The sequence below is a fragment of the Pteropus vampyrus genome, unplaced genomic scaffold (assembly GCF_000151845.1).
Source record: "Pteropus vampyrus isolate Shadow unplaced genomic scaffold, Pvam_2.0 Scaffold438, whole genome shotgun sequence".
NCBI lineage: Eukaryota > Metazoa > Chordata > Mammalia > Chiroptera > Pteropodidae > Pteropus > Pteropus vampyrus.
In genome coordinates, this window is record NW_011889219.1 from 138,208 (window position 1) to 149,592 (window position 11,385).

The 11,385-nt window shown below is 46.6% G+C and overlaps 1 protein-coding gene across 1 annotated transcript in view; it reads left to right on the forward strand.

Annotated features, from left to right (window-relative positions):
- LOC105306488 (trafficking protein particle complex subunit 9-like) overlaps positions 1 to 11,385 on the forward strand; it is a 285,172-nt gene that overhangs the window by 138,201 nt on the left and 135,586 nt on the right. The window contains exon 8 of the mRNA XM_011381532.2: positions 8,550 to 8,692. Coding sequence (XP_011379834.2) covers positions 8,550 to 8,692 — 143 coding nt within the window. The remainder of the gene's footprint in view (positions 1 to 8,549; positions 8,693 to 11,385) is intronic.

Consider the following 11,385-nt stretch of genomic DNA (forward strand, 5'->3'; position numbering starts at 1 on the left):
CCACAGTGAAAGACGCAGCTGTTTACTGAGCAGGGTGGGTCAGAGAGCCTCTACCCTGAACCTTCAGATGTCCTCACATTGAGTCTTTCGTCAAGACATGGACGTGAGAATTAGGGAAGGAGAAGTCAGATGCCTTCCATGCTTTAATGGCTGGTACACAAGTCTTGAATTTAAATATAGCTGTCATTTTAACTATTTGACTATTGAGCACGTTAAATCATTCTGTGTCTTTTTAAAATCATGTAATTCAAGCAAGCGCTTAGTATACTGGAAATTCTCCCCCATCTCGCCTTTTTGGTGCACTTATAGCTCCCCAAAATAAGAACCTGGCTAAACATCATTAACAAGAAAGTATCCTTCCTTCTCTGTGAATTAAGCCTTTCTGATTCTTATACCTCCCTTGAGTAAAGCCAGAATTACGTCTCCACCATTTGAGTAAATGAACTTCATATTTTCAGCCCAGGTTAACAGACCACATGGCACCGTGCCTGTCAGAGGCAGCGTACGGTGAAAGTGAGCTTGTTTGAGATTCCACATTCTGTGGCTAGAATGCTTTTAGGGTCATCATGAAGGTGCAGCAGTGTGAGCGCGGATGTTGAGGCTGATGAGCTCAAAGACAGACTTGTCGCAGCTTTAACATCGGATGGCCTCTTACGGCCCACTCAGCATTGGGCCAGGGTTCTAAGATATGGAACTCCCAGGCACTGGGGTTTAATGGCGGAATGCTGAGAGCTCTGCCTCTGGGGGCCCTTGGTCAAGGCTTGTGTCCTGTGGAGGGGAGCTGCCTGCCTCCCACGGGAAGGAGCGCCTCTCCCTGACCCCGAACCGAAGGTGGAAACTGATCACATGGATCTGACAGTGAGCAGAAGCTGGCACAGCTCACTTCCCACCAACTGCTTTGCCCAACTCCCTTCCTCCTTCCTTCGCGTTTTTGCTTGGCGTCACCTCTGGCCACTGTCATGCCTGACGCGGGGTATTCGTGAATGAAGACAGGCCACCTCTCTCTTGAATTAGCCGCTGTGTACTCCGTTTCAGTATTGTTTCAGAGCCCGCTAACTTAGCAGTATGCATGAGCCAGAGTCACACGTCCGTTTACACGTGTCCTGTGTTTGTTGATTATTCACTGCAGACGTTCTCCATATGCGCTCTTGGCAACCCAGACACGCATAGGACATACCTCGCTGGAAACACAGATTCATACCACAATGAGACACACATCTGCTAGGATGATGATAATTTTATTTGCAATTTTATAAAATCGACAACACCTGATGTTGGCAAGGTTGCGGAGCAGCTGGAACTCTTACATTGCTAGTAGGGGTGTAAAATGGTCAACCTAATTTGAAAACTGTAGCTTCTTACTAAGTTAAATATATATCTGCCTTAGTGACCCAGTGATTCTACTCCTAAGTATTTATCCAAGAGAAGTAAAAGCATGTATCCACGAAAAAACTTGCACAAAAATTTGTTTTATAGTAGCTTGATTTTTAATAGCCTCAAATTTAAAACAACTCAAATGTCTATTAATTGGAGAATGGATAAACAGATTGTGGCATATTTATACAATGGAACACTAATGAACAATGAAAAAAATTAGCTCTCTCTGTAAAGCTGTCACTATGTGAATCCATATTCATACAGTAACATGGATTAATCTCAAACATCTTACTGCATGAAGGGAGCCAGCTTTAAAAGAGAACATACTATATGATTCCATTTATGTGAAATTCAAGAAAAGGTAAATTTATTTTGGTGAACATTTTCAGAAAAGTGGTTGTCTATGGAAGTAGGTGTTTTTGATTATAAGGGGCACGAGGGAACTTCCTGGCTGACGGAAATGTTCTGTGTTTTTATCAGGCCGATAGTGATGTGGGGCATACATTTGTCAAAACTCATTGAATTGTATATCTGACTGTACATAAAGTTTACCTCACACTAAAAAGAAAATGTTAACAAATACTGAACTCTAGTTGGAAGATTTGCTTTTTGTAATAGTATGTATTAGCAATTACGAGACCTCTTTCTGTGTATTTTATGTGTGAGAAATTGAGTAAATATATTGAGGATGATGGGAGCTACATTTCTCACAATCAGAGAAGGTTGTTACAGATGTGGAAAGAGGGGAAATTAGAATGTATCTTCTGGTACAAGTTTGGAGCTTGAGGCATCACTGTACACTCCCTATTTGTGATGTATTTCTATATCTTTGTTCCGTTTATACACCTATATTCATATCTATATAGAAAGAGATGTGGAAATAGATACCAACATGCATTTGTATGTCTGCATATCCAGGCAGACATAAACATACAGCAGGTCCTCGAGTACCGTCATTTCGTTCAGCACTTTATTGCAGTGTTGATGAAATGCCGTAGGAACCTAACCCTCATGTATAGCAATCAGTCCATGGTAAAACTGGTTTTGTTATACAGCATTTCACATAACATTGCCCTAGGTTCTACGACTTTAAGTGGGGACTTAATGTACATATTTCTCAGGTTCGTTCACTGAAAAAGCCTTGAAGCAGGAGCGCCTTAGGGGCCACGAGCACATCTAACCCCCATTTCTCGTTATCATTCCCCACCGGAAAGATCCGGTCCTCTCCAGAGAATTGGCTGATTCCCAGGGCAGGGAAGAGATAAGATGATTCTGGAACATCTTGTTATTCCGTAAAGTAAGGGAGGGCTTAAAAAATGATGAGGGCATGTCAAAGGACACAGCAGCTTGAACAGGTGGCAAACCTGGGAAAATCTGAGCATCAACATGAATAGTGACAATAACAGATTATAACCCATTGGATAAAATAAGAGTCCATGAATCCATGTGGATATTAACAACCAAATAAATAAATGGGGGAGGAAAAAGCTCTCCGTCATATGGAATGAATGATGTTGTTAGAAAATTATCAATGATGCTAAAACCAGTGGGCGAAAATTTAATGAGGAATCAGATCTCTAGCAATTCTCAAAGCATCTCCACACAAATTACTTCCTGATTGCTAAAGGAAAATGGAACTAAACAATGGAGAAACTTTGTGGATACCATCTGTCTGTCTGTCCGTCCTTCTGTCCGTCCGTATATCCATCCATCCATCCATCCATCCATCCATCCATCCATCCATCGTCTGTCTATCTGCAAGAGAGAGACTGAGAATTATAAAATAATAGAACAAAATGTGAACAAGTTTTGAATTGGGAATTCTTTTGTATCTTTCTGTCACTTTGAGATAATATCAAAGTTAAAAGTTTAAAAGCTAAACTTTAGTAGAAGGAAATGGGAGAATTATACTTTATAGCTTTGGAGTGTGGAGAGTGTTTATAACCATGATTGAGGACCCGGAAAAGTGCAGGAGACGTGAAAGATTGATGCATTAACTAGAAGAAAATTAAAAATTTCCGCGAGGCATAAATATCATTCAGAAAGCTAAGGACAGTGTCCAGCTGTGAAAAATATTTGCAATTTATATTACAGGCAAGGAGTAATTTCCTTAATATAGAAAACCTCCTAGAAATCTGGAAGGAGAAAGACTGACAGGTTAATTAAAAAAAATAGTCAAATGATATGAATATGTACTTCACACATACACACGCAGGCATGAACATGGCCGCATTTCTTGGTACTCCAAATCAGATGTTTGCTGTAGCCTTTGATCAGTTCCCAGCCACATCCTCTTCCATCTGGATCTGCTGTCCTGACCCTTCTCAGCCAATGAGAGACTTCTAGGCCTCTTGAGTAGGAGTTGTTTTGATGGCTGGTACTGCTCAAAGTGATTTCTGCATTACTGTGGATGCACCATTAATTTGTAGTCACTTGACATCTTTAAGGCATAATTAACACTGAAGAAAGACCTTGGCTGAAAGTGTTAACTAACTGGAAAGGAATGGTATGGCTTTCATTTGTATGTTTCATTGACCTTAAGTAAACTGTAGTGCCGGTCTCTTGGGGAATGAGCCCCAGCTGGGACCTCTGGTCTTGCATGCTTGACTTATTAAGTGAATCACATCACAATTATTACTACATCACATCCCAGGAATAAAGCAGAAAATTTGTGAGAGAAAGGTCCAGTCGAGGTCTTTAAAATAATCAGAGATCTCTTTCTTAGACACACAAATTAGTTAGGATGCTGTACAGGGTGATTGCTTTTCTCTGGCAAGAGCCTAAGTCAGGTTAGAAATCATGGCAGGTTAGTAATACAGAATGACCAGCAGCGGTTCTTACAGAAGTTGATAAGAGCCTCAGGCTACACTGGCAGAACTCTGATTTTACAGGCGAGGACATTGAGCTCTAGAGGAGGGACGTGACTTTTCCCAGGTTGTTCTTTTTCATGCCTAGTTTGCTGAGGTTTGTTTGTTTGTTTGTTTTAATTCATAAAAGGGTTTTGAATTTTGTCAACTGCATTTTCTGAAGCTATCAAGATGATCATGTGGCCTTTTTGGTCTTGGTCAATGGTCCTTTAATATGGTGAATGGCATTGATTGAGTTTCTGATGTTAAACCAACCTCGTATTATTGAGATAAACTTACTTGGTCCTGATGTGTTATCCGTCTTATAGATTACTGAATTCGATTCAGTAGTATTTTGTTACGGGTTTTTACATCTAAATTCATGTGGAATTTAGGCCTGTGGTTTTTCCCGTGTAAACTCTGTCTGATTTTGGCCTCATGAAAAGAATGGGGGTGTTTTCTCCTTATTTTTCTGAAGACGTTTGTGTAAAATTGGTGTTATCGCTGATGAAGGTTTGATGAAATCCAGCTGGGAAACCATCTGAGCGCTTGGAGCTTCTTTCAGGAGGGTGTTTTTAATTATGAACCCAGTGTCTTCTTCAATTGCTACGAGGCTCTTCAGGCTTTCTATTTCTTCTTGAGTCCATTGGGTAATGTGCCCATTTTATCTGTTGTTGGATCTATTGGCACTAAATTATTTACATCATTTCTTTATTATCATTTTACTGCATGTAAGATCTACACTACTGATATTCGGTTTCATTCTCGATATTGGTGATTAGTTTCTCTTCTTCCTCAATGAGCTTGATTTAGAGGGTCGCCGCTGCCATCGATATTTTCAGGAACTAGTCTGCTTCGATTTAATCGATGCTTCTCTATTCTGTGTCACTTTTCAGTTTCACAGTTGCCTGACCCCGTCTTCCTGGCTGGGTCATTGTTCCTTTCTGTCCACTCCTGCCCACCAGGCACGCACGGTCCTTTCCTCTGAATCCTCACATCCTACGTTGCTTCTCTGTGACATGACACAATTTACATTCGATGTTTCCGGGCTCGTGTCTTTGACTAGACTTGAGCCCCTCGAGGCTGGTACTGTTTCTGCCGTAGTCCCTTACCCTGCAGTAGGTCACCCAGGGTCAGTGAGTGCATGATCAGATGGGTGTCCGAGTGCTATTCTGAGCAGTCTGTATAAAAGGCAAGGAGCGGGCTGTAGAGCCACCCAGCTCTGTGCTTACATCCTGGAGGTGCTGCTCCCCCGGAGTGTGGATTGGAACAGTCACCTGACTGCTCTGAGCCTGTGCCTGAAAACAGGACGTTCCTTGCGCATGTTAGAGGCAATGTGCGCGGATCACTTAGCATAGCGTTTGGCACTGAGTAGGTGCTCAATTAAAGGCAGCCATTGAAAGACCTTTCGTTTTAGCTCAATCAGCTGTATGCCTAGAAAATATTTCTTCTGTAGTTCTTTGCCCATTACTGACGTTTGGGATGGACGTCTTCTCAAAGGGAAGACAGCGACAGGCTCTAAGAAAGGAGTCTCACGGCAGAGCAGTGCTTCTCCTTGTTTTGATTGAGAAACTTGAGCATCCTGTGTCTTGCCTCACCAACTCACTTCATGGTTTTATTAAAATATTCCAATTTTATGTGTCCGAGGAAGCTTTTTTTTTTTTAAATCAAAGAAGAAAGGCAGTAATACTCAATTTCACAAAACCTTTTTGTGCTTGATTTTCGTAAATTAGACAGATATTTTCTCCATACTTGTATCTTTTTCTTGGTTCTCTACAGAGCGAAGAAACAGCCAATTCCAAAAAAATAGAAAGACAGACTATTTCATCTCCGTTACATGATACTTGAACGTTACCTATCTCTGTTTTTTGCTTAGTTCCCAGATGATTTCTACTACATTACTCTCTGGAGGCGACTTTCAAGTGTACCTAAAAAAATGAAAAAAAGCCAGTGTGACATTTTTCTGTTACTTCACAGGTTTTGGCTTTGCAAGAGCATCATTGAGAATCTGTTTGTTTTCTTGACCAGTGTACCTGCAGTTCGTGGAAGCTGCTGTACGTGTGTTGGGTGAGAGGTTGGCACAGTTGTTCAATTCAGTTAATTTATTCAGACATTTATTCACTCAGCCTTTTCTGAATTTTCCGAGATCAGCGACCACACCTATTCACCTTGTTCTAATAAGCACAGGGCTTTAATAAGCACTCAGAAAGTCTCCAGGAAGTGTTTGAAGACGAATAAAACAACAGACCAAACAAATGGAAGTCACTTGGATTCAGAAAGGCTTATTGAGATGTGTGAGGTGTGAGGTCTCACCTTCTGCTGATGACAAGGTGGTTTTCAAAAAGCGTAAGACACGTTCACAGGAGGTCCTTTCGAGGTGATAGCACAGAGCTTTATGCTTTTGCAAAAGGATTTGTGGTTTTGGTGAGTCCAAAATATCCTTGCATATTAAAAACAATCTGTATTTCACTGGGGCCTTTATAAGTGCGGAGGACTGAAGTCTTCTTCCTGGAGGAGGCGTGGCTTTCTCTGAGCCCCAAGGGTGGAGCAGCACTCATAGGTGGAAAAGTTAGTGGGGGGCACTCCTGGTGGCAGCAGTCGAAGGGAACCTGTAAGCACATGGCATGAGGACACCCTGGGGAGTGGCGGGAGGTGGCCTTTCACAAGGGGCCGGAAGGCCTGGAAAAGACCGTTCTCTAGGGACAATAACAGGTGGCCAGTAAGCACATGAAAAGATGCTCAGTGTCACCTGTCATTAGGAAAATGCAAATCAAAATCAAAGTGAGATGCTGCTTCACACCCGTTAGGAGGGCTATTATTAAGAAAAAAAAAACAAAAAACCAAAAGCAGAAAATAACAAATGTACAAGGATGTGGAGAAATTGGAACCCCTGTGCACTGCTGGTGAGACTATAAAGTTGTCCAGCCACTGTGGAAAATGGTATGGTGATTTCTAAAATAATAAATATACGTATAAATAATCGTATACCCAAGAGAATTGAGAGCAAGGTCTCAGGACAGATACTGGTGCACCTGGGTTCATAGCATTATTCACAGTACCACAGGGGGAGCACGGGGAGGTTCATGGATGGATGGGTGGAGACGCACACGTGGCCCACGCACATAATGGAATAATTTATAAGAGGCTTTTAGAGTCATCAGATTCAGAGGCAGAGAGAGGGGTGGTGCGAGCGGCGGGGGGCAGGAGGAAATAGGGAGCTGGGGTTCAACGGGGACAGAGTTTCCGTTTGGGAGGATGACGGTGTTGGTGGCACAGCCACCAACTGTACACGGAAACGTACATTTCAAAATAGTCCAAATGGTCTTATTTACGTTATGTGTGTTTGACCATTAAAAAAACGGTGAATAAAATGAAAGAAACGGCGCTGAGGTCCATTCCGCATTTCCCCCAGTGTCAGCCACGTGGCCTCGGTGTCCGACGGCGACGGAGCCGACGGAGACGGGCATTTATTCAACTCGTTCATGCCTCTGAAAGGTCTTCGTTATTGTCCCCGCTGAACACTTGAGAAGCCAAGTCTGAGAACGGCGAGATGACGCGCCCAGTGGCAGGAGCCCTCCGGTGGCACTGGCGTGGGGGCCGGGCGGGGTCTGGCCCCGGGCCCTCGCCCCAGCTTTTGGAGGCCCCGCTGGAGTCACGTGTTTCGCTCTGCCTCGGTGCCCCTGGCACTTGCCACCCCTCCTCCAGAAGCTCGGAGGTTCGCTTCACGGGAGAGAAGGGTCTGGATGGGCACGGACCGGGGGCCGGGGTTTGGTTTCTTACCTTCCCTGCATGCCTGGGCCACCTAGAGGGCCCCGCTCAGCGCAGGCAGTTCACGAACGCTCGAGCTGATCTCTTCCTGTTGGCTGTGTGGTGGCTGGCTCTGCCCCCGGTGACACGGTGTCCTCACCCTGTCCCTCTTAGAAGATCTCGTCTCTCCTTGGCCGCTGGCTCGTGGTCAGCCTGTGACCTCATTTCTCGATGGGTTCAGAGGATGTTGGCCTGGGAGCCACGATCTACCTCCCTCGTGGAAGTGTCCCCTCACTCCCGCCGATTATGTGTGTTTAAGTGATGCTGATCAAAGTGGGCTTTTCTCTCTCAAATGCTGTATCCAGCCACAGGATAGTTTGGGAGCCCCTTTTTGTTTGCATATCTGGGCTCAGAGCATCACAGGAGAGATGGTGCCGGCTGTCACCCTGGCGTGACAGTCGCCCCGAGCTGATGACTTTACCCTTTGGGGTTATCGTCTGCCTCACCTGAGCAAAGCCTGCGTCCTGGGGGAGCGCCGATCAGCTGCAGTGCGCTGACACCATTTTTACCTCTTTTTAGACCCTGGAAGCGATCTTGAATTTCAAATACTCCGGAGGCCCGGGCCACGTCGAAGGGTACTACAGGAGCCTGTCCCTGGGGCTGCACGTGGAGGTCGAGCCGTCCGTGTTCTTCACCCGCGTCAGCACTCTGCCGGCGACCAGGTAAACGGTCTCTCTGGAGTCCGATGGTGCTGCTTCTGGGATTCTGACCTTGGTGTTCATCTTGGTCCCGCTCCCGTCAGACCCGATTGCTCAGCCCCGCCTCATGCACTTGCCTGGAGCCTGGTCCTGGCCCCGGCCTGGTACTGTTGTCCTGTTAGCAGGGCACTCAGCAGGTGGCCACCTGCCTTGGGGACTCCTGGGGGAGTCTAGTGTCTCTTTCTATGTCACTCCTGGCATCCAGTGAGACTTCACGTGCGGGCCAGGCTGTCCAGCATCTCGGCGCCCCGCTTCACAGCCCCCAGCCGTCCAGAGCATCCAGTCATTTGTGCCCAGCAAGCCTGTCTTGCCCTGAGCCTCTGTCTCCCACTTCCGTCCCCAGGCCTACTCTTCCCTTGGGGGGAGGAAATCGGGCATCATGTTCACTTCAGGCCCAGAGTGGCCGGGGGTACTGGAGGGATGCTTCTGTAAGTTGGCGGGGGATGACAGTTCTTCATCCAAAACTTTGACCTTCGGTGAACTGGGAGTCGGGGCGGGGGTGCCGGAAGTGCTGGGCGAAGTGCAGCCCCCTGGAAACCTGTGCCGCTCAGGTCCCTGCCGGCGGCCAGCAGCCTTCGCAGAGCGGGTGCTGGTCCCCACTGAGCACGCCCACACTTCCACATCCCCTGGTGCCATGCGCTGCGGGTAGGACGGAGCGGGTAGCATTGTTTGCTCTGGGCAGAGTGAAGGCAGCCGTGGTGACACACACGCACCTGAGTAGCCTTGACCCGGGGAGAGAGCATCACCTCACCCCCGTCGGCTCCCTGTTCCACGGGGAAAGCGGAGGGGTGTCGTCGCCTGTGTGGACATTGACGTAAAACTCCCTGTAGAGTGTCGCAGCCCCAGATGGCAGGTGCAGTTTCGGTTTGTGGGAGAGTCTGTCTTCCCGGCCATTGGGGAATGGCTTCTGTGAGGATGAGAGGCTTAGCTTGGGCTTTTTAGCATCACATTTCGTCATCTGTCACTTTTTCTGTCACTTTTTCAGTCCGCGAGTAGTGGTCAGTTGCTCAGCTGGCCTCTGCTTTAAGTTCGCATCAAGCATCCAAGCACTTGCCCCAGGGACACTGGGCAGGGACGGCCGCCGCACGCTCCCAGGCTCCCCCGGGCACTTTCCGGGCGTTAGGCCTGCCCCGTTGTAAACCCGGGGTGTGTCTTTCTCGTCCCCCACCTCCTGCCGTCACCGCTCACATAACTGGTTCTTGGAAGCAGCACAGGTTGTCACTGAGTGGGGTTGTTTCCCCCTCTCCGTACCTGGCTTCCGTGTCATGGCCCCTGCAGCTGTAAACGACAGTTTCAGGTGAGACAGGCGCAGCCAGGTGGCTCAGCGCGAGGGCGCCCCGGGGGGGCCGGCAGTGCGCTCGGCTGCTGCCTGGCTCCTGGCCGCCCAGCCCGTTGACCCTGCTCCACTTTCTTTCCTCTGCTCTTGGGTTGAGATTTGGTCCCCTCTGTTCTCCCCCTCCATTCCTACGAAGTCCGATGGACCCCCAGGCCCTGTGGATCGAACCCGGGCTGTGTCTCCTGCCGGCCCCAGCGCCCCGCCGCACGGCGTTCTGTGCGACTCCTTGACATTCGCCCACTCGGCCCCGCGCCTCCCTCTGGCTCCTGCGTCATCCCACTGGCTCGGAGCCTTTTCCGGCGCCTGTGAGATAAACCCGCAGCCCCTCCTGGGCTGTTCGAGGTGCCTCGAAGTCTGGCCTAGCCCTTCCTGTTCAGCCTGTTTACCCCGGTCCTCCACACCTCCTGAGAAAGACACCTGCTTGTCATCGTCACCAGGATGTGTCAAGACAGTTTATTCCAATGTGCCTTCACGTGCATCTTTTTCTACCACTGTTCTTTTTCTTAACCTGTCTTCCCTTCACTTAACCTTCGGGAAAACGTCTCTGTCGTTAATGATCTGTATTACCATTTTAGTAAAATTTTTCTGAACGTGACTTGGCTGAGTGGGTGGGACCTTCTGTGGGCCCCCCTGTCCAGTCCATATACTTCTAATGAAGCACTTACCAGACTGAACTTTTAAAACAACACTTTTAATGTTTCAAGTACTATTCGAAGCATGCACTGAGCTAAGAGATGGGAAGGTCACAGTCTTTGTGTTTCATCGGCCTGATAGAAGCTCATCAGGCAGCAGTGATACCACGTGGAAGTTCGGATCCACATTAAGGAATGACGAATCTCAGACATCATAAATACGGAAATAAATATCAAAGATTTCTTCCCCTCACCTCTTAATTTCTTTAAAAGACTATTGACTGTTTAAAGAAGGAATGATACATTTAATTTCTGTGTCTCTCATATGCAGAAGTAAAATATGAAACAAAAAGCACAAAGAAATGAAAGAGAAAAGGAGGAGGGGATGGAAGTTCTTATATGCAAACTGTGTCATGTTGTTTATGGTTAGACTGGGGTAAGTCAAAGACACATATTGTAAACCCCTGAGCAACCATTTAAGGATAATAAGCCAGAAGGGATAAAATAGAATACTGAAGAATACTTAATTCAAAAAGGAAGAAAGAAATGTCAAGAAAGGAGGAGAAAAGAACCAGGAACATATAGTCAAATAGGACACAAATAGCGACGTGGTAGACTTAACTGTACCAAGAAGTACCCTAAATGTCATTGGACTACACAGTGCATTTAAAAGTGGAAATTGTCAGGCT